At 39.4% G+C, this 27,292-nt stretch overlaps 1 protein-coding gene across 3 annotated transcripts in view; it reads right to left on the reverse strand.

The window, feature by feature from the left end:
• PIGB (phosphatidylinositol glycan anchor biosynthesis class B) overlaps positions 1-27,292 on the reverse strand; it is a 39,637-nt gene that overhangs the window by 6,815 nt on the left and 5,530 nt on the right. For 2 of the 3 annotated variants that reach the window (XM_017881392.1, XM_017881400.1), the window contains 7 exons: positions 26,886-26,990; positions 24,672-24,802; positions 22,403-22,543; positions 12,946-12,997; positions 11,462-11,673; positions 10,489-10,553; positions 741-954 (listed from right to left, as the gene is read on the reverse strand). In XM_017881392.1, the coding sequence (XP_017736881.1) occupies positions 741-954; positions 10,489-10,553; positions 11,462-11,673; positions 12,946-12,997; positions 22,403-22,543; positions 24,672-24,802; positions 26,886-26,990 (920 nt within the window). The remainder of the gene's footprint in view (positions 1-740; positions 955-10,488; positions 10,554-11,461; positions 11,674-12,945; positions 12,998-22,402; positions 22,544-24,671; positions 24,803-26,885; positions 26,991-27,292) is intronic. The other variant, XM_017881408.1, reaches the window with a different exon arrangement.

Genomic DNA, 27,292 nt, shown 5'->3' on the forward strand with positions numbered 1-27,292 from the left:
AAAAAAAAAAAAAAATTCTAGTTTAAGATGAGGGCAATAGTCCAGTATTAGATCTGGACTAAAATCTATGTTTTAAGTTTAATTCAGATTGTGTAAAGATGTATCACAGAGATCTGTAGTAAGGTAAGTAACACATAAGTTTCTTTACTAAGAAGACTATCAAATACCTACAAATTGTTTTATACTGATTTAAATCAGAATTAAGTAAATTGTTTTTAAAGAATAATAAAGTTTATTTAAAAGGTTTTCTTTGACACAGTTCAAGTGGTTTTTAAAATCCATCAGTGAAGGCCGGGCGCGGTGGCTCAAGCCTGTAATCCCAGCACTTTGGGAGGCCGAGACGGGCGGATCACGAGGTCAGGAGATCGAGACCATCCTGGCTGACACGGTGAAACCCCGTCTCTACTAAAAAAATACAAAAAAACTAGCCGGGCGAGGTGGTGGGCGCCTGTAGTCCCAGCTACTCGGGAGGCTGAGGCAGGAGAATGGCGTGAACCCGGGAGGCGGAGCATGCAGTGAGCCGAGATCGCGCCACTGCACTCCAGCCTGGGCGACAGAGCGAGACTCCGTCTCAAGAAAAAAAAAATAAATAAATAAAATAAAATAAAATCCATCAGTGAATAAATACGAGTGGGAGTTTAAAATTTATCATTTGATCAATGACCAATTAATTCAAATCCAGGAATCTGACAGGGAATTTTAAAGTAGTCAGTTTCAGTTAGTGGAACATCTGTTATTACCTGTAATAAGGAGTAGAGTGGCAAGGCATCATTATAAATATTGAAGCTGAAGATTTATTGGGATTGTTGTAACAAACTTTTTGAATGTGACTCATGACATCAAGAGTACCTCGTTGATGAACTAAACCAGTATAAAGGGCGAGGAACAAATTTGATAAAAACAGGAAACTCAGAGCTGGTTTCTTCCATGTTTTCAGGTGGGTTAGTGAGTATCCTATATGAAGATAGACATATTGAACCTTAACACTGACAATCTTTTGTTATGTTAACTGCAAATACATCTGTAATTTTTAATGGAAATAACATAAATTGTAATACTGTTACGACAAATAAGACATAAGCAGTAAGTCACATCTCTGACCATTCACTACTATTGTCATCTAGGTCTTGACTTTTTCTAGTAAAAGGTATTGAGGTATAGTAGGAAGGTTACGGTAATGGAGTCTAACAGGTCCAGATTTGAATTCCAGCACAAGTTGTTTTACTTTGCTGATCATTTGGATAATAGTACCTTTTTCAAGTGTTAGAAAAAAATGTCCAGTGCCTGCCCTGGTACACAGTAGTTGCTAAATAAATAGGACTTTTAATTATTCCATTTACCTACCTCTTAAATCTCCCAAGCACTAATAATTGGTATTTTAGTGTGTAATATGAGTTTCAATAATGTGTCCTCTTAGGAAAATAAGCCATTGGGCACCTGAGAGATTTTCCATAAGTATCTGAGTGCTATGTCTTACTTTTTTTTCCCCACTGCAGTGGGAAATTTTTTTTTCCCACTACAGTCAGGCAATTTGGAGATGCTGAACAATTTTTCTTTTTTGATTTATGAAAGTGATTATTCTGTGGGGCAAAACAACAAAAAACCAAAGGAAAAAACCAAGTTGAATGAATAGAAGGGTATAAAAGGATAAGTAAAAGTCTCTCTCCCCTCTGATAGTCCTTTTCTTCAGCAACAGCCACTGTTAATGGACATATTAGGATCTACTGAGAATACCAAGAACAAGCCTTTCCACTGGAAAAGATTAAGCTTATTAGTAAGCATGACATTTTGTTCATAATTTACATATACTCTTTTTATAGAACTAGATAATAGTTTTTTTGAACTTGGGTATTCTTCATCCAAACCTTGGTTTGCCCAAAATGTTAGTACAATACTCAATGGGGCCAAGGCAGTGTATTTTATTTTGTTCCTCCTATAAATATGTTAATGACATCACGGTTCATAACTCATGAGTTGGAATATCACATATCCATGTCACCTAGTGCTTTTTAATCTACTTGAAATAGTTCTGATTAAGTAATCTGAAAAGTGGTGTGGTGAAAAATGTAGCAAGAGTAAGAAAACTAAGCCTATCACTTAAATCTACATTTATAAGATGTTTGAAATGGTAAAATGAGGAGCCTACTAAAAAAAATGATAATTGCAATTAGCTTTATTTGAAATAAAATAGCTGAGATGAGAGGATTGCTTGAGGCCAGGAGTTCAAGACCAGCCTAGGCAACATAGTGAGACTCCATCTCTACAAAAATAAAAAAAAATTACCCAGGCGTGATAGTGCGCACCTGTAGTTCCAGCTACTGGGAAGGCTGAGGCAGGAGGTTCATCTGTGTTTATGAGTTTGAGGGGACAGTGAGCTATGACCACGCCACTGCACTCCAGCTTGGGTGACACCCTGACTTTTTATTTTCATTTTTATGAAAATAAAAATGAATAAAATAGGGCCAGGTGCAGTAGCTCACACCTGTAATCCCAGTACTTTGGGAGGCCAAGGCAGGCGGATCACTTGAGGTCAAGAGTTCAAGACCAACCTGGCCAACATGGTGAAACCCTATCTCATATAAAAATTAGCCGGGCGTGGTGTCAGAGATTGCAGTGAGTTGAGATAGTGCCGTTGCACTCCAGTCTGGGCAACAAAGCGAAACTCTGTCTCAAAATAAATAAATAAAATAGGATTCTAAAAGTTCAACCATCTGTAATAACCCAAGTCAGATCCAGCAGATCCCCAAGCATAAGCTGAAGCACTTGACTTGGGTGGTAGGCTAAAACAACACCTACTTTAGTAGGCTCAAATACAAAAAGCCACATTAAAGCCTTGTCTTTGTCTATTCTGCTATAATGGAATACCTGAGGCTGGCCAATTTATAAAGAAAAGATGTTTACTTGGCTCATGGTCCTGCAGGTTGTACAAGCATGGCACCAGCATCTACTGGTGAGGGTTTCAGGCTGCTTCCACTCATGGCAGAAGGTGCAGGGGAGTCATTGTGTGCAGAGATCACATGGTGAGAGAGCAGAAGCAAGAAAGTGGAAGGTGCCAGGCTCTTTTTTAACAGCCAGCACTTGGGGGAACTCAGGAAACCTAATATAAGGAGAATTCACGTATTACCCCAGGGTGGTGCCAAGCCATTCGTGAAGGCTCCAACCCCATGATCAAAGCACCTCCCATTGTCCCACCTCCAACAATGGGGATCAAATTTCAACACAAGGTTTGGGAGACAAACATCCAAACTACAGCAAGCCCATCCTACAGCAAGGCCCTAGAAGATACGGTTTGTTCTCAATTATTTGAAGATACTTATAAGGTAAGCATGTGTAAAGTGATTCACTTATTAATAATTTGTTCATTCAAGGCCGGGCGCGGTGGCTCACGCCTATAATCCGGCACTTTGGGTAAAACTCCGTCTCTACTAAAAATACAAAAAAAAGTTAGCTGGGCGTGGTGGCGGGTCCCTGTAGTCCCAGCTAGCTACTGGAGAGTCAGAGGCGGAGCTTGCAGTGAGCTGATACCGCGCCACTGCACTCCAGCCTGGGCGACAGAGCGAGACTCTGTCTCAAAATAATAATAATTTGTTCATTCATTAAATGTTGGAAATTTTTATTAGAAACTGTGGCACTGGGTCAGGCGCAGTGGCTCATGCCTGTAATCCCAGCACTTTGGGAGGCCAAGGTGGGCAGATCACGAGATGAAGAGATTGAGACCATTCTGGCCAACATGGTAAAACCCCATCTCTACTAAAAATACAAAATTTAGCTGGGTGTGGAGGCGCATGCCTGTCGTCCCAGCTGAGGCAGGAGGCAGGCTGAGGTATGCACCTGTAGTCCCAACTGAGGCAGGCTGAAGCAGGAGAATCACTTGAACCCGGGAGGCGTACGTTGCAGTGTGCTGAGATCGCGCCACTGCACTCCAGCCTGGTGACAGAGCAAGATGCTGTCTCAAAAAAAGGAAAAAAAAGAAAAAAAAAAAAAAAAAAAAAAAAAAAAAAAAACGATGGCACTAGGAATACAATAATACAGGTGGGTGATACAAAATGAGAATACTTGGTGATCAAGACTGTGAAAATAGCACTGTGGGTAGAATGCTGGAAGATAACATGCTTGTGTTTCTAGCATCTTCAGTACTGGTGAGACAGGGCGTCTCTTTAAGTTAGGTAATGCTTGCCTTACATGATGGTGACTTTAACTCTCTGAGCTTAGCTCTTTTTTTTTTTTTTTTTTTGAGACGGAGTCTTGCTCTGTCGCCCAGGCTGGAGTGCAGTGGCCAGATCTCAGCTCACTGCAAGCTCCGCCTCCCGGGTTCACGCCATTCTCCTGCCTCAGCCTCCTGGGTAGCTGGGACTACAGGCGCCCGCCACCTCGCCTGGCTAGTTTTTTGTATTTTAGTAGAGACGGGGTTTCACCATGTTAGCCAGGATGGTCTCGATCTCCTGACCTCGTAATCCGTCCGTCTCGGCCTCCCAAAGTGCTGGGATTACAGGCTTGAGCCACCGCGCCCGGCCGCTTAGCTCATTTTAGGACGGATCATTTTAGTGAGAAGTGAATCTCCGTATTACTTAGAGAAGTAATACAAAGAAAATGCTGGGAAGAGAAGGAACAGCTGAACACTGCCAGAGAGAGTCAGGTGATAGCTTAGTTTTCTTGGGGACAGTGGATACTGAAACAGTTGCCATTCAAAATTGTCTTCAACAGTATTATGGATCAGAGGAGCTTTTGTGGAATATTCTTGGAGCCTTACTACATGTCACAGTATTATTTCTAAGAAAACATTTCAGGGTTCCAACTTAAAAATGAAGTTTGGGGATAAAGCCTTATTTAAAATAGAACTATTTTTATATTATTATTATTTTTTGAGACAGAGTCTTGCTCTGTCACCCAGGCGGGAGTGTAGTGGCAAACTGGCTCATTGCAACCTCCATCTCCTGGGTTCAAGCGATTATCCTGCCTCAGCCTCCTGGGTAGCTGGGATTACAGGTGTCTGCCGCCATGACCGGCTAATTTCTGTATTTTTAGTAGAGATGGGGTTTCCCCATGTTGGCCAGGCTGGTCTCAAATTCAGGTGATTTGCCCGCCCCAGACTCCCAAGGTTCTGGGATTACAGGTGTGAGCCACAGCACCCAGCCAGAACTGCCTTTATTTACATGTTTAGCATCCTATAAGCATTACTAAGCATTTGACATATAAAGAAAATATCTTTATAACTTCAGTTCTCATCAAATGACTTGTGCACATGTTAGAAAAGAACCTAACTTTAGAGTATTAAGAGTCCTGAATTTAAGGCCTCTGAGGGGTTTTTAAACCTTGTGGCACTGAAAGCTTCCAAAGGGAATTTCAGAAATGAGTTGCTAAAGGGAAGGGTTAGAAAGATTTTCCAGTTCCAATGCTAGACTGAGTGAACCACAAGAGAAGTCTAAGGTCCATCGTTTTGTTATAGACAAGTAGTTCTGTTTCATCAATATTTAAAACAAATGAACAAGATTGCAGTAGGTGATGTCCAGTAAGTCTAATTAATGGCACGCAAAAATTTGGAGATGCAGTTCTCACTGAAATAATCCACCCTCAAATGACCTAGCTTCAGAAAGTGATCATCCCCACCATGTAAATGATGTGAATCCCAATCACTGAAGATTTAAGACTTTGTATGTACCCCAGTGACTAAAGTATAGGTCCCTTCCTGTCACATAGTAATAACCCATTGCCAACTGGATGCTAAACATCATCCCTAAATACTTAATTTGCTCCTATTATCTGGGCCTACAAAAAGATAACCGAAAGTGGGTATACAGAACATTTCTGGAAGAGCTGCTTAAGAAAGTGATAACAATAGTTACCTCTGGGGAATGGGGCCAGATGACTTGAGGATGGCACACTAATTGTTTTTGTACCATCAGCATTTATTTTCATAATAAAAAGAAACACTGGGCTCCTAACAGATCATGTTCATCAGATTACTGTTACAGAAATGTTTACAATCCATTACGTCTCAGTTGACTACTCTTCAGGATAAAATCTAAAAACCTGAGCATATAAGAAGATACTTCATGAGATGGTTCCTTTATAAAGCCATATCTCTTAAGCATCACATATTATTTAGCTTGATATACACACTTCTAAAATTTTGGATATCCAGTGTGGCACTCTGTAATTTCCAGCAATGACTAATAAGTTCCTTCTTACCAAGGTAAGGTTCATGGTAATAGAGAGGATGGGAGTATCTGAGACTGTACATTACTGTTTCCATCCTGGTTTTGACAAGAATTATCAGGAAACCTAATGTTAAGAAAAAAATCCCTATCACATTTTACCAATTAGAGAGAGATCTGAATTATTGTTTCTATTTTTAAATACTCTTTGAGAAAGCTTAGTTTCAGTGTTTAGATGAGAACAACAAAAGGTGGTTCAATTCTGGAATGGGACATACAGTAGAATGAGGCTGGGAAAGAGAGACTTTGAACTATTAACCATAATGAGGGTACTGGGCACAGATTAAGGTATCAAGAAGAATTTTTTTTTTTTTTTTTCAGACAGTCTCGCTCTGTCACCCAGGTGGGAGTGCAGTGGTGCCGATCTTGGCTCAATGCAACCTTCACCTCCAGGGTTCAAGTGATTCTCCTGTCTCAGCCTCCCGAGTAGCTGGGATTACAGGCGCGTGCCACCACACCTGGCTAATTTTGTATTTTAGTAGAGACAGGGTTTCACCCTGTTGGCCAGGCTGGTCTCAAACTCCTGACCTCAGGTGATCCACCCACCTCAGCCTCCCAAAGTGCTAGGATTACAGGCGTCAGCCGCTGGCAGCTGGCCAGGAAGAATTTTATGTTGCTACCTTGTTAAGGAAGTAAAGCCATCTTTTCATCTTCGATAGAATTCAATAGTTAATGCCTAAAACAAAGACCTTTAAGTGGCATTATAAGTGTTATAGAGATATTGAGGTAGATACCAAAATAACCAGCTGAAAGAATGTGTAAGTGATTGTTTTTGGAGAGAGGAAATAGAAGGGAGAGCAGGGGAACAATTTTTTAAAAAAATTCCTTGTGGAAGGTCTTCTGAAATAATGTACATATGCAATTTTGATAAAAAGATTAGAATATGGGGCCAGGTGTGGTGGCTCACGCCTGTAATCCCAGCAGTTTGGGAGGCCAAGGCAGGTGAATCACCTGAGGTCAGTAGTTCGACACCAGCCTGGTCAACATGGTCAAGCCCCATCTCTGCTAAAAATACAAAAATTAGCTGGCTGTGGTGGCGTGGGCCTGTAATTCCAGCTACTCTGGAGGCTGAGGCAGGAGAATCTCTTGAACCCAGGAGGCAGAGGTTGCAGTGAGCCGAGATTGTGCCACTGCACTCCAGCATGGGCGACAGAGTGAGACTCTGTCTCAAAAAAAAAAAAAAAAAAAGATAAGAATATGGAAAAACAAAGTGGCCCAGTAAGAGAGAAGTCTATATTAGCCACCACTGTGGTAAAAACAGATAAGCAGACACTCAACTCAGAATCAGTAGTGGGTGCTGAACTCTATCAGCACAAGTGAGAGATTCAATCTAAGAACCGAATTAGTGTTGCTAAAATATCACCTTTCTTTTACAGATAAGGAAACTGAGGCACATTGTTAAACAATTCACTAAAGATGAGAGCCAGTCACAAAATATATTTTCTAGAGTTGAGTCCTATTTTATAGGAGTAAGGGAAATTCAAATTAGGCAAGAGAAGTTACTGTAGATTGAAAAAACAGCTGCAATTATTTTTCTTCCTGTGTCCCATTCCACTATGAGGTTGGCATTTATTTCCCCACCTCTTGAATCTGACCTGGCCCAGTGACTTGCTTTGATGAAAAGAATGTGGTAGAAGTGACAGTGTGCAAATTCCAAGCGCTTGTCTCAAAGGGTCTTGCATATTTGCTCCCTCTCTTGGAACACGGCCTACGCCAAGTGAACAAGCCCTAGCTAGCCTGTTGGAGGAAGAGAAAACTCAGAAGAGCTGAGAAGACTTGGCCTACAGCTAGATGAACCCCAGACATGAGAGCCCAGCCTAGGTCAACAGAGGTATCTACCCAAACTGCAGCTGATGACGTTTGTTTAAGTGAGCTCAGTGGAGATGAGAACTGCTCAGTTGAAATGTAGACCTGCAAATAATAATAAATGGAGTTTCAAGCCACTACAGTTTTGAGGTAGCCTTTTACACAGCAATGGCTGATAGAGTTGTCATGTTTATATAAAAATAGGTTAAAACAAGTCACACAAAAGCAGCATATGGCTGAAATTTGTGGTATAACTCAAAATTTCAAGTAGTTAGGAAAGATTCAAACTAGGTCTCTAAAACATCAAGAGCTCCAAAGAGAACTGTTCTAAATGTCCGAAGATTCTGTCTAGGTGAGATCACTAGACAGAGTTGATCCTACTGTTGGAACCTCTTGGCATTAAAGAGCTCTGACTGTTAGGGGAAGTGCAAATCTCCTAGGAATCAGTTTTTTGACTCACTCTAGAACCTTAGGTAGGGGGTGGAGGAAAAGAATGCATCCTGTGAGGAGATCAAGGGGTTTTCTAGGTCGCTGTCTTTTAAGAATCCCTCTAAGTAGACAGAGAATGGAAGAAGGGGTGATTCTCACCTATTAGAAGGGGATCTCTTTACCCCTCATCAGCATTTTATCTCAATAAACTGGGAAAAGGCCCTGGTTACAGGGATCTTGCCACTTAAAGATTCAATCTTTTAGACTGGGAATGAGGATTCAGACAACTCAGTCTTCGTGTAAATACTTGGTAAAGAAACAGGACACAGAGGAGGAATGCCGGAAAAATCTGGTTTATGAAAACAGAAATCAAACCAAGTTACTAACCAACCTCCCTATCCCCTCCAGGCACACAAAAACATTTGCCTCTGTACTCTGGCAATGCTTAATTATAACACACACTCAAGTGGCTGTAAAAAAAACCCAACAAAACAAAAACCATTTTAACATCTGAATAGTGATTTATGAACAGATTTCCTCTGGCAAATGGGGCCAGCTATTCTTAAGGCTTGCCAAATAGCTGTTAGATGTCTATATTTCTGTATGTGCCTGCGTTTGTATATGGTTAGAGTGTAAAGTAATGACAGACTGAGGCTTTGGTTTCAGAACTTCAGATGTATCAAAAATACAGATTTTTATGTTTGATTTTATATTTGTATGTTTATCTCCTTAAATCGAAGAGATTATACATCTCAGATCTGTAGGAGTTGATGTATACTTGGTCAAACACTGCTTGACTCAATGTTTTTCTTTTTTTTTTTTAAGTAAAAAATAAGTTTGAAAACTGTAACTCCCTAGGTTTTTTCCAGCCTCCAGTTCAATTGGCTAGTCATTTCTTCTCTCCCAACGTGATTTTTTTTTAAGGTCTTAATATTTGAAGGAAGCCAACAGTCATTTATTCCGAATTAAACTTGAAGTTAATAAAGTTTCAATTCATAATTTTCCAAACCAACCAATGTAAAACCCAGATTTTCCTGAATTGAGTCATGTAAGAATTTTTGTAAGTGACAAAAAAAATACATGTTAAGACTGTGGAAAAATGGAGAAAAGGCCTGAAATAAAATCAGGAGTTAATTACTTAAAAAATTGCATATGCCAGGCTGGGTGCAGTCGCTCACGCCTGTAATCCCAGCACTTTTGGGAGGCTGAGGTGGGTGGATCACCTGAGGTCAGGAGTTCAAGACCAGCCTGGCCAACAAGGTGAAACCCCGTCTCTATTTAAAATACAAAAATTAGCTCGGCATGGTGTTGCATGCCTGTAATCCCAGCTACCAGGGATGCTGAGGCAGGAGAATTGCTTGAACCCAGGAAGTGGAGGTTGCAGTCAGCCGAGATCGTGCCACTGCACTCCAGCATGGGTGACAGAGCGAGACTCCATCTAAAATAATAATAATAATAATTGCATATGCCTTAGAGTTTTAAAGGTGTAAATGTTTTGTGTGTAAAAGCATTAAAAACTAGTTTCAACAGCAATAAATACATTTTTCCTTTGTGAAAATGAAGACCCTTACAGTTTAACCCTAAACTTAAAATAGCTAATCTAAAACAGACATTAACTTTACGTTTTAGTGAGAAACAATACCACCAAATAGAAACACCACCACCAAAAACTGCTTTGGGTATTGGATATTTATGTGGGTTTTTTGTTTGTTTGTTTTTTGAGAGAAGGACTTGCCATATTACCGAGGCTGGTCTCAAACTCCTGGACTCAGGCGAACCTCCTGCCTCAGGCTTCTGAGTAGCTGGGACTATAAGTGCACACCACTGCACTGGGCTAGGATCTTTATGTTTTTATCTCACTTTAGAGGATATAGGAAAAAAGATATTTGGACTACAAAAAGGGAATATTGCAGTCATATAATTAATCTGTAATTAAGTAATTCCTTATTAACCTAGTTGAAAATAAAATAGTTTAATGAGAATGTGTTGTCTTTGGACTATTTCTATATAATTTATTTTCTATAACAAAAGTACTTACCACAGAACACCATACAGAATGGTAAAACTGGATAAATAAACCTGAATTCTTTGTGGCTCAACATGCTATAATAAAAGAAATATTATTAAAATATTAATTATCATGTTATATGATGCATTGAGAAAGTAATGTATTTAATATAAAACATATTTAACTTGATCTGTTTATTTTCTAAGTACTCAGACTGAATTTCTTGCTTCAGGAATTAGTCTCATTTTTTAGTTATAAGGTGATTATGATATGGTAAAACTAATCATAAAATATGATGTCAATTTGAAATTACAGAGTACAGTTACATTCTAAAAACGGGATTTCTATTTCTATCCAAGTAAGTAAAATTAGTCAAATTTGGAACAAGGATACATCATTTTTATTTTAGAATGTATTTCCGTGGTCCTTCAATTTAAAATTTTGGTGGTATTGACTGATTGATTGATGACTGACTGACTGAGACTGGATCTTGTTTTGTCACCTAAACTGAAATGCAGTAGCACAATCATAGCTCACTGCAACCTTAAATTCCTGGGCTCAAGCAGTCCTTCTGCCTCAGCTTCCCAAATAGTTAGGACTACAGGCACATGCCATCATGCCCTGATAATTTTAAATTTTTTTCAGAGAGGGGGTCTTGCTATGTTGCTCAGGCTGGTCATGAACTCCTTGCTTCAAGCAATCCTCCCACCTTGGCCTTCCAAAGTATTGAAATTATAGGCATGAGCAACTGTGCCTTTTTTTTTTTAAAGCAAAAAAATTAGTCCAAGTTCTTAAAATTGAGTGTAATCCTTATTAAGCAAACTACATATCTAAAGTATTCACTCTAGTGCTTCCATAATTACTACTACTTGTATCTTCTAAGATAATTCCCACTAACAAAAGTTAATGGCACCTCCAAAAAATAAAGTTTACTTTTTGAAGAATTTGATTTGATTTCTTGGTAACATAAAACATTTTAGCCTTTGAACAAATAAAATCTTACCTATAAACAAGCAGTGTCCATAGCACAGTCACCAAAAGTATCCGGTGTCTCTTTGGTGCTAGATAGCAGCCATGAATAAAGAAGGGTAAGTGAGTACCCAAGATAACTGGAAATCCTTGACTGAAGTACCAGTGCCATGGATGAGAACCATAAAATGTTCCCAAATTCTGCAGCACGTTAAATTTCAAAAAATTAAATTGAACCAGAGTCCACTGGCACAGTTGAAGGAAAAATAAATAGAAATGTGTTAGTGCCAAGTAGTAATGTTTGGCATTAGGGAACTGACACAATTTTGACATTAAATCAGAACTGAAGTCTTAAAACCAGGCAATAGTTTACATTAATAATTTTTTTTTTTTTTGATACAGAGTCTCGCCCTGTTGCCCAGGCTGGAGTGCAGTGGCACAATCTCGGCTCACTGCAAGCTCTGCCTGCCAGGTTCACACCATTCTGCTGCCTCAGCCTCCCGAGTAGCTGGGATTACAGGCACCCGCCACCATGCCTGGGTAATTTTTTATATTTTTAGTAGAGATGGGGTTTCACTGTGTTAGCCAGGATGGTCTCGATCTCCTGACCTTGTGATCTGCCCGCCTTGGCCTCCCAAAGTGCTGCAATTACAGGCGTGAGCCACCGTGCCCGACCTAATAATTTTGACTAATGACTACATGAAATCCTTCTTGTTATTTTTTCTTCTTTAAGTATTAATGTGTTCTTTGTTAATTTGTAAAACTAGGTTTTTGAGATTCAAAGTGAGATTCAAACTTACATTTTAGCAATCTAAGTTTTTTTTTATTTCAACAGTTTTTGGGGCACAGATGGCTTCTGATTACATGAATAAGTTCTTCAGAGGTGATTTCTAGGATTTTAGTCCATTCATCACCGAAGCAATGTACACTGCACCCAATATGTACTCTCTTATTTTTCACCCCTCTCCCACCCTTCGCCACCCTGCGTCCCCAGAGTCCATTCTATCATTCTGATGTCTCTGCATCCTCATAGCTTAGCTCCCACTTATAAGTAAGAACATATGATATTTGGTTTTCCATTCCTGAGTTATTTCACTTAGAATAATGGCCTCCAGTTCCATCCAAGTTTTATATCTAGTTAGAGATAAGGAGGATACTAGACAAATTTTTCGGACTGTGTGTGGTACTTTACAATATCACATTACCTGTTAAGATAAAGCTTTGAAAACATTACAATTTGAATTACAGCACAAAGCTGACAATAATGACAAACAGCAACAACAGGTAACATTCAGTGCTCATTTAATAATTCCCTGCCTTAAAATGTACTCTCCTGAATATTAACTAGGAATACTAATTCTTTTATGTAGAAAGCACAACAAATTGAACCAAAGGCTTATTAGGATATGCCTAGAAGTCTTTTGTAGTGTATCTCATATCATTTAAAAAATTGTTTGTTCTAAAGTATTAATGGATTAAAAATAAAAATAGCTGTTAGCTTAATATACTTTTACTTACTTGGCCAAAAAAAATACGATCAATCATCAGAGACAAACTCAAAGTAGCAAAGCTGAAAAACAAAAATAGAATAGTGATTCACATTTGCAGCTTGCTGAAAATCCACTATTAGCATATGGCTGTGTACGTGCCTTGCATCAAAAGCCACTATAAAAATGCTTTACAGTTTCACCAGCTGAATATGGATTTACACATTTTGAAAGGTATCTGTTGATAAAGATCAGTAGATAAGATTACATAATTAAATCAATTAATATTGTAAAAATATATTAATATAAAGATGATTGAAAGACTACTGCGGTGTAACAAATTACCCCAAAACTTGTTAACTTAAACTATGAATATTTACCATTTCATAGTTCCTGGGGATCAAGAACCTAGGTGTTGCTTAGCTGTGTGCCTCTGGCTCGAGGTCTCTCATGAATTGTAGTCAAGCTCTTAGCAGGGGCTACAGTTTCATGTGAAGGTTCAATTGTGAGTGGAGAGATCAGCTTCCAGACTTGCTCACATGGTTGCTGATGGGGCTAAGTTCCTCAACATATGGCCGTCTCCTTAAGGCTGCTTCATGACATAATAACTGGCTTAACCCAGGGTAAGTCAGCCAAGAGTGAGTAAGACAGGCACCCAAGATGGAAGCCATAGTCTTATTTATTTATTTATTCTTTTCTTTTTTTTTAGAGACAGGGTCTTGCTCTGTCACCCAGGCTGGAATGCAGTAGTGTGTGATTATGGCTCACTGCAGCCTTGACCTCCCGGGCTCAAGTGATCCTCCCACCTCAGCCTCCCAAGTAACTAGGACTACAGGTGTGTGCTGCCATGACTGGATAATTTTTGGATTTTCTGTAGAGATGGGGTCTCACTATATTACCCAACTGGTCTCAAACTCTGGGGCTCAAGCAATACTTCCACCTTGGCCTCCCAAAATGCTGGGATTACAGATGTAAGCCACTGTGCCTGGCCACCATATCTTTTCATAACCCAGTCTTGTAAATGATATCCCATCCCTTCTGCTGTATTCTACATATTAGAATTGAGTCCACAAATCTAGCCCATGTTCAAGGGGAGGGGATTATACAAAGACATAAACAGCACAAGGATGAGATCATTGGAGGCCATCTCAGTGACTGCCTACCACAAACACATATACAGAAAAATATGCTATGAGGATAATGCTCTATGAATCATCACTATATGAACACAACTGTGTAACTGCCATACAGAGCGGGATAAAGAGTATTAGCAGCACCCCCTTATCCCTCCAATCAATCAGTCCCTACCCCCTCCCCAAAAGTAACCCAAAGGTAACCCTTCCGCTTCCCAAAGATAACCACTATCCTAATTTCTGACAGAACAGATGAGTTTTATCTTTTTTTGAATTTTATAAGAATAGAATCATACCATATGTACTCATATCCAAATTCCTTTAGTCATTATGCTTGTGAGATTGAACCAAGTTTTTTTGCATGCTGTAGTTCATTCATTTACAATACTGTGTATTGTAACTATGTATACCACACTGTATGTATTCCTTCTGTTGATGGACACTATGCTTCCATTTTCAGCTATTGTGAATAGTGCTGCAATGAACATTCTTTTTTTTTTTTTTTTTTTTTTTTTTTTGAGACGGAGTCTTGCTCTGTCGCCCGGGCTGGAGTGCAGTGGCCGGATCTCAGCTCACTGCAAGCTCCGCCTCCCGGGTTCACGCCAGTCTCCTGCCTCAGCCTCCTGAGTAGCTGGGACTACAGGCGCCCGCCACCACGCCTGGCTAGTTTTTTGTATTTTTTAGTAGAGACGGGGTTTCACCGTGTTAGCCAGGATGGTCTTGATCTCCTGACCTCATGATCCACCCGTCTCGGCCTCCCAAAGTGCTGGGATTACAGGCTTGAGCCACCGTGCCCGGCCTGCAATGAACATTCTTTTACACATCTTTTGGTATCCATATATATGCATTTCTGTTAGACATATACCTAGGATTGGAATTGGTGGGCCCTAAGGTAGTGGTCTCTAACCTTTTTGGCACCAGGGTCTGGTTTCTTGAAAGGCAGTTTTTCCATGAACAGGTTGCGGGGGTGGGAGTGGGGCATGGTTTCTGGATGAAACTGTTCCACCTCAGATCACTGGACATTAGATGCTCATACGGGGCACAATCTAGATCCCTTGCATGTGCAGTTCACAATAGGGTTTACACTTCTATAAGAATGTGACAGGAGGTGGAGCTCAGGCAGTAATGCTTGCTTGCTCACCTCCTGCTGTGCAGTCCAGTTCCTAAGAGGTCATGGACTGGTGCCAGTCCACAGCCTTGGGACTGGGGACCCCTGTCCTAAGTTATAAGTGCAACTATGTATTTATTTAGCTTTTGTAAATATTTAAAAGTTTTCCAAAGTAGTTATTAGTTTGCATTCCGACAGGAATATATAAGTTCCACATCATACTAGCCATTTGGGTGGATGTATAGTATAGTAGTATTTCATGGTGGTTTTACTTTGTATTTCCTAATAACAAATGAGATGAGTCTCTTTATCCTTATTGGCCATTTTAATATTTTTTGAAGTACCTGATGAAATCTTTTCAGTCATTTTTCTATGAGTTATCTTTTTCTTATACATTTTTACAAGTTTTATATATAATCTGGATGTAAGGGTTTAGTTGGTTACATGTATTATAGCATCTTCTTCTGATCTGTAGCTTGCTTTTTCACTTTTTTTTTTTTTTTGAGACGGAGTCTCGCTCTGTTGCCCAGGCTGGAGTACAGTGGCGCAGTGGCATGATCTCAGCTCACTGCAAGCTCCACCTCCCAGGTTCAAGCAATTCCCCTGCCTCAGCGTCCTGAGTAGCTAGGATTACAGGCGCCTGCCACCACGCCTGGCTAATTTTTTGTATTTTTAGTAGAGACAGGGTCTCACCATGTTAGCTAGGATGGTCTCGATCTCCTGACCTCGTGATCCACCTGCCTTGGCCTCCTAGTGTTGGGATTACAGGTGTGAGCCACCGCGCCGGCCATGCTTTTTCACTCTTAATGGTGAATCTGATGAACAAAAGTCTTTAATTTTAATATATTCAAATGTATCTATCTTTTTCTTTATAGTTAGTACTTATCGTCTATTTAGGAAAGTTTTGCCTGCCTCAAGATCATGAGGATATTCTGTCATATCTTGCACAACCACCACTGTTTTACCTTTACATCAGGATCTATAATTCCCTTGGAGTTTTTTGCTTTTCTGTTTTTCATTTTTGCTTATGCTGGGAAGGTAGGAGTCAAGATTTTTTTTTTTTTCCATATGGATAGCCAACTATGTATTTATTGAAAAGACTATCCAAGGCCAGGCTTGGTGGCTCATGCCTGTAATCCCAGCATTTTGGGAGGCCGAGGCGAGTGGATCACAAGGTTGGAGTTCAAGACCAGCCTAGCCAACATGGTGAAACCCCGTGTCTACTAAAAAAAAAATACAAAAATTAGCCAGGTGTGATGGCAGGTGCCTGTAATCCCAGATACTCGGGAGGATGAGGCAGGAGAATCGCTTGAACCCAGGTAGCGGAGGTTGCAGTGAGCCGAGATTGCGCCACTGCACTCCAGCCTGAGCGACAGAGTAAGACTCTGTCTCAAAACAAAAAAAATCAAAAAAAAAAAAAAAAAAAAAGAAAAGAAAAAAGAAAACTATCCCTTCCTTACTGTACTACAGTATCACCTTCCTCATAAAGTGACTACATATGTTTGTATGCTGCTGGACCATATTCTGTTCCACTGATCTATTTGTTTTACCTTGCACTAATTCTAATTCTAAGTTGTCTTAACTACTATAGCTTTGTAATAAGTCCTTTTTTTTTTTTTTTCTGAGACAGAGTCTCACTCTGTCGCCCAGGCTGGAGTGCAGTGGCACGATCTTGGCTCATTGGAGCCTCCGCCTCTTGGGTTCAAGCGATTCTCCTGTCAGCCTCCCGAGTAGCTGGGACTATAGGCACCCGCCACCACGCCCAGCTAGTTTTTGTATTTTTAGTAGAGATGGGGTTTCGCCATGTTGGCCAGGCTGGTCTTGAACTCCTGACCTCAGGTGATCCGCCCACCTTGGCCTCTCAAAGTGCTGGGATTACAGGCGTAAGCCACTGCGCCCGGCCTACACTACTAGATGTTAAGACTTATTACAGGATGAGCATGGTGGCTCCCTGGCCTACACTACTAGATATTAAGACTTATTACAGGCCGGGCGTGGTCGTAATGCACCTCAATTTGGGTTTATCTGATGTTTTCTCAAGATTAGATTCAGGTTATGCATTTTGACAGTTAACACCACCCAAGTGAAGGGATGTTTTTCTCAGTGCCTCAGATCAAGCATCTCACAATATTGACTTGTCCTATTACTAGCAATGTTAACTTCAGTCACCTAGTTAAGGTATGTCTCCCAAGTTTCTCTGCTATAAAATTATCATTTGTAATTAATAGGTCTCTTGTGGAAGATACTTTGGAACTATGTAACTATTCTTCAAACTTTTACCCACTGGTTTAATATTCAAGTGCAATTAATATTTGTATATGGACCCTGTATCTAGTGAGCATGCTTCATTTGTCTACTTATCTAATAGTTTATCTTCAGATTCTTTTGAATTTTCTACATATACAATCATGATACAAAGTCACAGAGTTTTATTTCTTCCCTTCTACCATTAACTCGCTTTTCTTGTCCTATTGCACTAGATAGGATGGATACTGTTGAACAGGAGTGGAGATAATAACCATCCTTGTATCTTTCCCAATCTCAAGGGAAAGGGTTTCAATATGTTCACACTAAGCACGATTTTCTGTAAAGTTTTATACAAACTGTCATATGAATCAGTCCCTTTCCACAGTTTGTTTTCTAAGGGTTGTCTTCCCCCTCCCTGACAATCATGACTAGGCCTTTAGTTTCATCATATGCTTTCTGTGTGTCTATTAAGAAAGCCATATTATTTTTCTCCTTTATTCTCTTGATGTCATGAATCATACTGACTGATTTTCAAATATCAAATATTACATTCTTGGAACAAACCCCATCTTGGATGTCATGTATTCTTTTAAATATTGTATGGATTCAGTTTACTAGTATTTCTTCAGGATTTTTGCATTCACAGTCATGAGAAACATTGGTTTATAATTGACCTTTCTTGTAATGTCCTTGTTAGATTTTGGTATCGAGAATATGCTATTGTCATGAAAAGAACTGGGAAATGTTTTTCTTTTTCCATTCTGTGGAATAGTTCATGTGAACTGATGTTTCTTCTTTCTTAAATGTATGGAATAATTTGCCAATGAAGCCATTTGAACCTGATGCATCTTTCTTTGAAGATCTTAATTACAAATTAAATTTCTTTAATATATATAGTACTGTTCAGATTTTCTAATTCTCCTGTCAGTTTTGGTAAGTTGCATTTTTCTTTTTTTTTCTTTTTTTTTTTGAGACGAAGTCTCGCTCTGTCGCCCGGGCTGGAGTGCAGTGGCCGGATCTCAGCTCACTGCAAGCTCCGCCTCCCAGGTTTGCGCCATTCTCCTGCCTCAGCCTCCCCAGTAGCTGGGACTACAGGCGCCCGCCACCTCGCCCGGCTAGTTTTTTTTTTTTTGTATTTTTTAATGGAGACGGGGTTTCACCGTGTTAGCCAGGATGGTCTCGATCTCCTGACCTTGTGATCCGCTTGTCTCGGCCTCCCAAAGTGCTGGGATTACAGGCTTGAGCCACCACGCCCGGCCGGTAAGTTGCATTTTTCTAGAAATGTGTTCATTTGTCAAGTTTATTAGCAAAAAGTTGTTTATAATATTGTCTTCTTAATTTTGGGAATGGCTGTAAGACCTATAGTCATTCCTGTCTTGTCAATCATTGGTGAGATAGTGTGGCAGCTGGAAGGCAATTGAAGTATTTTGGATTTTACAAAATGACAAAATGATATCCCAAATTCTCAAGGCCATGTAAAAGTAAACAAAATTGGTCCACATATATTAGAATTTTCCTAAGACGAATTCAATATTTTTCTGTATATTTAGAGACACTATTACTGTTTGGATATGTAACTGACTATTTTTAAAGGGTGCTAAATATGTAAAAGGTTGTTACATCATTCAAATCTGAAGCCAACTCTGTGCATCAAAGGACTTGAATATAAGACTAATTAGGACTGTGATTGACATTTGTTCTATACTGCACAACTTCAGAATATTTTCACGTGCATTATCTCATTTGTTCTTTTCTATATTTCACTTCAGAATAAACAAAGCAAGCATCTGATCTATGTGAAAAGGTTCCTTTAGGCTTTTTCAGCTTTAAGTGAGCTCATTCTCCATGCATGACAAATTCATGTTCACCCTGATGTTACTTGAAACACCACCCACTTTATAAGGCTTCTACTAATATTCCCTCTGCAAGCAGAATTAGATTACTTTCTATTCTTCTGCAGAATTTTGTTATATCTAACTTAGAATACTTTATTTTTTATTTTTATTTTGAGATGGAGCCTCGCTCTGTTACACAGGCTGGAGTACAGTGGTGCATTCTTGGCTCACTGCAACCTCTACCTCTGGGGTTCAAGTGTTCTCCTGCCTCAGCCTCCCAAATAGCTGGGATTACAGGCATGCGCCACAATGCCCAGCTAATTTTTTTGCATTTTTAGTAGAGACGGGGTTTCGTCATATTGGCCAGGCTGGTCTTGAACTCCTGACCTCAGGTGATGTGCCTGTTTCAGTCTCCCAAAGTGCTGGGATTACAGGCGTGAGCCACCGCACCCGACCACTGGAACCCTTTAAATCACTGGGTAAGAATTACAATCCCTAACTGATGATGATTCAACCTACGATTTTTCAACTTTAAAATGGTACCCACATAGCCATTCTGTTTTTCCCTTTCAGTACAGTATTCAATGAATTATATGAGATATTCAAATATTTTATTATGAAATAGGGTTTGTGTTAGATGATTTTGCCCAACTGTAGGCTAAGGTAAATGTTCTGAGCATGTTTATGATAGGCTAAGCTGTGATATTCAGTACGTTAGATGTGTTAAGTGCACTTTTAATGTAGAATATTTTCTTTTTTATTTATTTTGTTTAGAGACAGGTTATCACTGTGTTTCCCAGGCTGGAGTGCAGTGGAATGATCATAGCTCACTGCAACCTTGAACTCCTGGGTTGAAGGGATCCTCCTGCCTCAGCCTCCCAAGTAGCTAGGACCACAGGCGTGCCTAGTGCCACCTATACTTGGCCAATTTTTAAATTTTTTTTTGTTGAGATGGGGTCTCATTATGTTGCTCAGGCTGTTCTTGAACTCCTGGCCTCCCAAGGCACTGGGATTACAGGTGTGAGCCACTGTGCCTTGCCTGACTTATATTTTCAAACTGCAATGAGTTTATCAGGATGTAACCCCGAGTCAAGGAGCATCTGTATTGTTATATCTTTTTCCCCCACAGACTTTGACTTTGAGAGCAGACACTGTATCTTACTCACCTCTGAATTATCAAATGCTGGATACAAAGTAGGTTAAATGCTTGTTAAATGAGTAAGTTATTATCATGCTGCTGATGAGATTAAAAAGGCTTTCTATCTCCCTCAGTGTCAAAGCCGATATGAACTGTGCCCCTGCTATCTCTCCGACCTCATTATTCCATTCTCCCAAGCTCACTCTCTTTTAGCCACATCAGTCTCCTTGCTGTTCCTTGAACATGCCCAACATACTTAGTACTTGGCTGGTCCTTTTGCCTGGAATATTCTCTCATCAAGTAACTACATGGTTCACTCTCTCAACTCCTTTAAGTTTTGGCTCCAGTGTCACCTTACATGGTGATCTTTCCCAACCACCTTATTTAAAAATAACAGCTCCACTGTTACCCCAAGCACTGGCATTCTATCCTCCTTATGCCACAATTATTTTTCCCTGTATTACCATCACTTGACAAATATATATTTATTCTTATCTTTTTAGCTGTCTGTCTCTCCCTACTAGAATGTAAACTTCATGAAGGCAGGTACTTTTTGTGGTTAAACTGATGCATCTCCTACATTTGGAACACTGCCTGGCACATAGTAGGATTAAATACTTCCTGAATGAATGAATACATTTAATGCAATGTTATTAATACACCTGAGAAACGACAACAGTAGCAACAGAGACGCAAGATAATTTAGTCCTTTCAGATTGCTACCCGAAAAATACTTGTGACTAGTGAATACTAGTACAGTCATGCATTACTTAACAATGGGGATACATTGTGAGAACTGCATCATTAGGCAATTTCATCACTGTGCAAACATCATGGAGTGCACTTACACAAGCCTAGATGGTACAGCTTACAGACATCTAGGCTATATGGTATAGCCTACGGCTCCTAGGCTGCAAACCTATACAGCATGGTACTATACTGAATATTGTAAGCAATCATAACACAATGCTATGTATCTGTGTATCTAACTATAGCTAAACAGGTTGGGCATGGTGGCCCATGCCTGTATTTCCAGCACTTTGGGAGGCCAAGGTGGGCGGATCACCTGAGGTCAGGAGTTTGAGAGTAGCTGGCCAACATGGTGAAACCCCAACTCTACTAAAAATAAAAAAAATTAGCTGGGCGTGGTGGCAGGCGCCTGTAATCCCAGCTGTTTGGGAGGCTGAGGCAGGAGAATCACTTGAACCTGGGAGGCGGAGGTTGCAGTGCAGTGAGATTGCGCCATTGCACTCCAGCCTGGGTGACAGAGCGAGACTCGGTCTCAAATAAATAAATATATATAAAATATATATAGCCAAACAGAGAAACTAAAGTACAGTAAAATATGGTAATTTAATCTTATGGGACCACTGTCATAAATGCAGTCCAGTGCTAACCAAAATGTCGTTATGCGGTGCATGATTGTATATTAAAAAGATCACTGTTGTAAGAGTTAGAATGCAGTCATCCCTTCAATAAATAATTATTTGGGGGTAGTCTACTAGATACTTGGGATATGTCTGATCCTAGGCACTCATAGTGTAGTTAGAAGACCTGGGTTTCAATATTAGTACAGCAACCAGGTCAATGATTTTGACTAACACATTTTTAATTTATCCCAGCCTCCTGTTTTCTCTACTACAAAATAAAAACATGTATTGCCTAGATAGAAGTATTATGAAAATTATGAGGTAATATGTGAAAACACATTATGAATTATAAAGCCTTATACAAATGTAAAAGCATCAAGTATCTCTAAAATATATTTGAGAAATATTTAGGAAATAAAGCATCAGAAAGCACTAAGTTAGAAGTAATTACAAAAGCACTCAGTTAAGCAAATTAAAATAGTTATAATCAGGATCATAAATATAAGAATATAAGTTTTGCAATATTCTATTTCCTTGGACTGAGAGTGCTCATTGACATTAGAAGATAAAATAATTAACTGAAAGATATAAAATCTTGTTCATAATCTGTGATTTATAGGCTACTAAAATTAATGGATGGATTATTGCCACACTTACCCTACAGGTAAAAAATTATGTAGAATAAGATCAAGCTTTCTTGGTTCTTGACAGAAATGTCTGAAGAGCAAAGGTGTCCAGGGAATGACAGCTGTGGGACGAATTATGAAGGCAAGTGCCACCAAGGATGAGTACTTGACACTGTAAGAGGAAAATGTGTGATAAGACAAGTGGGAAATTAACTTGAAGTTATCTATTACTTACACTGTGATTTGACATTTTCCTTTTGGTATGAATAGCTATATGAACTTTTTTTTTCTTTTTTTGAGACAGAGTCTTACTCTGTCACCCAGGCTGGAGTGCAGTGGCTCACTGCAACTTCTGCCTCCTGGGTGCAAGTGATTCTGCTGCCTCAGCACCCCAAGTAGCTGGGATTACAGGTGTCCGCCACCATGCCTGGCTAATTTTTTGTATTTTTAGTAGAGACGGGGTTTCACCATGTTGGCCAGGCTGGCCTCAAACTCCTGACCTCAGGTGATCCACCCGCCTCGGTCTCCTAAAGTGCTGGGATTACAGGCTAATCCCCATGCCCGGCTAATTGTTTGTATTTTTAGTAGAGATGGGGTTTTACCATGTTGGCCAGGCTGGTCTCAAACTCCTGACCTCAAGTGATCCACCTGTCTTGGCCTCCCAAAGTGTGGAGATTACAGGCGTGAGCCACCGTGCCCAGCCAATACTTGCATTTCTTAAAGGAGTGTGCAAAATGTCATTTTATTGTCAGGTCTGGAATAGTATCTGTCATGCTTATACAAGGAAAAATGCTTATATAGCAGTCCTTTTGTACCACGTGACCCTTGCACTTCCTGACGTTCCCTGACTGAATTAGGGAATGGCACCTGGGCCCAAGTAACCAATCTAAGGCTGGCTAGTGTGAAATAAAGTTATCTCCAGATAGAGACAATGACATTTAATGGACCTAATTAGATTCTCTGAAATTGAATATGAGATACAGAGAAATTTGGGCAATTGCTAGGAAGAACAGAAGTGGACAGAGACTAGCTAAGTCCCTAAATGATGGAAGACTAAGGCAGGATTCACAGGCTCTTTGGGATATAAAGGCACAACAAAACGGCCCATTCCCCAAAACTGCCTTGGATTCTGCATAACATTTCAATTCATTTGTGTGGCTGAGATATTCTACAGTTTTCTTCCAGTCCTGGCCACAAGGCTTGAGATGCCCATTTTCCCTTTTAGTCTTATAATAAAGTCCTCATCATATACATAACTTGAGTGAATGCTTTTTCTTATAGTTAAGAGAGTCTAAGACAGAAATGATCTTATTTGATTTGATCCTCCTAACTTTTAACTTCCTACTCCTTTTGTGTAGGAAGAATGGATACTAGAATTTTAACTAGATCCCAAATTCTGTCTTTTTTCCTTTCAGTATATCCTAAATACTGTTATTACAAAAGAAGTTTTTCAAAATCACATTTGATTATGTCATGCTGCTCAAACGCCGCAAATGGCTCCCTATTACCTACAGAATAAAATCCAAATTCAAAGTCCCATTCCAGCCTCATCTCTTATTCTTCTCCTCTTACATGCATCCTACCACACTCTACCACTACTCTGGATAATCTGTCCTGAATATACTGTAACTAACTGTAAATGAAGCCCACTGACAGTTATGTGCCTTCACTCATGTTCCCATTGCTTGGTATTTGTTTCCCCAGTTTAAAGGAAGCCAAATAAAGTCCAAGTATTTCCTATTTGCCCTTCCAAATCTCTTCTCCTCCAGGCTTTATCTTGTCTGCATGCAGGAAAGCTGACCTGAATGGACAGCATCAGTGGCTACCTTGCTTTCTGGTTTCTGACTGTTTCTGGCTGAGAGGCAGAAGAGTTGGGTCAGGATTATTTATTCCCCTGGCTGTCTCATTATTCTAAAGACTGGTTGTGCCTGTCCCCTGCTGGGGCCCTCTCTTATAACTATAGCTCTTTACAGATTCCAGTAACCATTTCTTCTCCTTGCTCTTTGGGGCCTAGAGATACTACAGACTTCCTGCTATAACGAGGCTGGCGGTACTATGGTGTTTCCCTATTGGCTTTCCTAAATATTGTCTACACCTTTGCAAATATTCCTGTTGTTAAACTCTCCTTAATTATTCTGCTGGAGTATTATCTGTTTTCTGCTATAATATATCAACTGAAAATTTGTGGTTCTCAAGACTCATGAAAATTAGGGGGTCTACTAGACATTACAATATGTTGATACTTAAGATTTTTCAAAAGTAGAGTTTTGTACATAATTATTAACAATAATTTTTCTTACCTGTTCATAGACTTTGAACCTTCCAAAGGATAGTAGAAAAGAGCAATTATAGTGAGAACAGTTTCCATGGTGTTTGTAAGGGTTCTGGTACAGCAGTACCATGTGAACCAGGAGCACAACTGGCAAAAAAACTAAGAAAAAGTATAGAGCAAACATGTATGAAGTTGGAAATGGAAAACCTTAGTACATATTTTCTTCTAAATAGCAAGCAAGTCTAAATATTGTGAAAAGGACATCAAAAGCTAGATGATATTAAAAGTAAGTAGGCATGCCCAAACATTGTTTTTAGAAACTTGTATCAAACACAGGTTTAAAATAATAGCAGATCTATATTTGCTCATGTTAAGAAGTTTGTACTTTCAGGTGCATTTTTATGGCACTCCTTTTGATTTAAAATCAATCCCACTTTCCATTAATGAAACACATAAAAACAGATTCTTTTCTGGTAGAGTTTAAGAAGATTGAAATTCATAACTAGGTTCTTCCAATCAATATTTCTCAAACTGTCTTATAGTACTGACACAAGTATTGTGACTTTTTAAATTGACCTTGTTTGGAATGTTGCACTTGTTTGGAATGTTTCCCTGTTTTGGAATGCTGATGAAAAATTAAGACAAAACAGGAAACAGGGAAAAAAAGTCAGGAGACATTAAATTTTAATTTGGAAATTGACTAAATTAATGAATCAGTTTTTGGAAGAACACGCACACAGAGCACCATTAAGTCTACAAAACAAATGTGTTAAAAGAAACTTGTTGAGGCAATTGTTAAGCATGTGGCACTAGGTTCCCATCTGGCCAAACACAGCCTTTAAAAAATGTTCCTAATTTTCATGAAAGTAAAGGTTTTTCCTAAACTAGAAGAACCTAGTGCTTTATCTTTTTTTTTTTTTCCCGCGACGGAGTCTTGCTCTGTCACCCAGGCTACAGTGCAGTGGCACGATATCGGCTCGCTGCAACCTCTGCCTACCGGGTTCAAGCAATTCTGCCTCAGCCTCCCAAGCAGCTGGGATTACAGGCATCCACCACCACCCCTGGGTAATTTTTGTATTTTCAGTAGAGACGGCGTTTCACCATGTTGGCCAGGTTGGTCTCGAACTCCTGACCTTGTGATCTGCCCACCTCGGCCTCCCAAAGTGCTGGGATTATAGGCGTGAGCCACCACGCCCAGCCCTAGTGCTGTATTTTTGGGGGAAGGACTTCAAAGCTATCATGACTTTTACCTACCATTTTATGTTGAGTCTTCAGCAATGCACATAAAATATAAGCACAAAATAATGATGCTAACCATATCGCTGAATCAATTAGCAAGGACTTAGTTGCTAAACCAATCTTTCTTTTTAATGCAAAAGAATAGAATACCTACAGAAATGTTCCCTTTCCAATTTATTATAAATTATATTTCAGAAATATGTTGCTAAATTGGTTACTTGGAATTTAGAATGTATTTTCCAATAGAAACAATATAAAAAAGGTAGTAAGACTTTCAAACAGGCTCATATAAGCTTATTAACTTTACAAAGAGCCAAGTGAATTAACAACAGTACTACAGAATCCAATCCCTCATCAGGATATTGTTTAAATGGGAAAAATCCATTCAAGATTTGAATGGGAGATGTCAGGAATCTGTCTCTCCACCTTGAAATAAGTTAAATGACAAAAGATAGTCTTCTATACCATACTCTCTTCCTTACATGAGTCCAGTAATTGCACCAACCTAATATTGTTGTGGCACAAACCACAATTACTTTTGCACCAACCTAATACTTCCAACATCTCATTTGGAAGTGAAAGAGTTTCAGTGCAAAAAGATTTCTTGGGCTGCACCTCAGACAGAGGCTGGCTAGAGGAACAGAACAAGGGTTGTAAATAGTTAAGATGCTTTGTGAGGTAGTTGGTAATTTAGAACTATCCTTACTCAATTCTGTGGAAAGAGAGGCAAGGACAGTTTTGAGGAGTGAAGGGGCTTCCAAAGGCTGTCTCCCAGGGTTTAGACTCTAAAAGGGTTTGAGGGCATCCCTGTCCAGGGCTTAATCAGAAGGAAAGATATAGCAGGTGCCCCACTTGCATGTCACTGTTCTTAATTATGGACGTATCTCTTAAAACTTGTATGAATTATCTTCTAAAATTGTTCTGGGAATCAGTGTTTCCATGTACTTTATACCTATAGGAATGAAATAACTGGCATACAGCTTCTAAAGTATTTAGGACTTACCACCCATCTTGCCACTTCCTGATTTTCTAGTTGCTTCGTTAATGAGTAAAGTCTCATGTCTGCTACAGCAGACAGAAGTGCTTGGGCAAGTCTAGGAATCCAAATCTTCATCAGTTAAAAAGAAGAACAGGATGTTAAAAACATGTATTGGTTCACACTGAATTATGATAAAAGTCAACAAGCTGATCCAACTATCTATGGGAAGCCATTCTTAGTACAAAATAGGCAATATATTTTCTATTCTTCTGCAAAACTACATCCCTTTTCTATAAAATTATATTCTCATTAAAATAATCAATGTAGTTTTAAGTTTTACCAGTCTCACTCTCTGTGTGTGTATAAATGACATAATACACAAGTATAGACACACATATATTATATATAAATATAAAATATATTATAAATAT

This window comes from Rhinopithecus bieti, unplaced genomic scaffold, assembly GCF_001698545.2.
Source record: "Rhinopithecus bieti isolate Rb0 unplaced genomic scaffold, ASM169854v2 scaffold_1106, whole genome shotgun sequence".
NCBI lineage: Eukaryota > Metazoa > Chordata > Mammalia > Primates > Cercopithecidae > Rhinopithecus > Rhinopithecus bieti.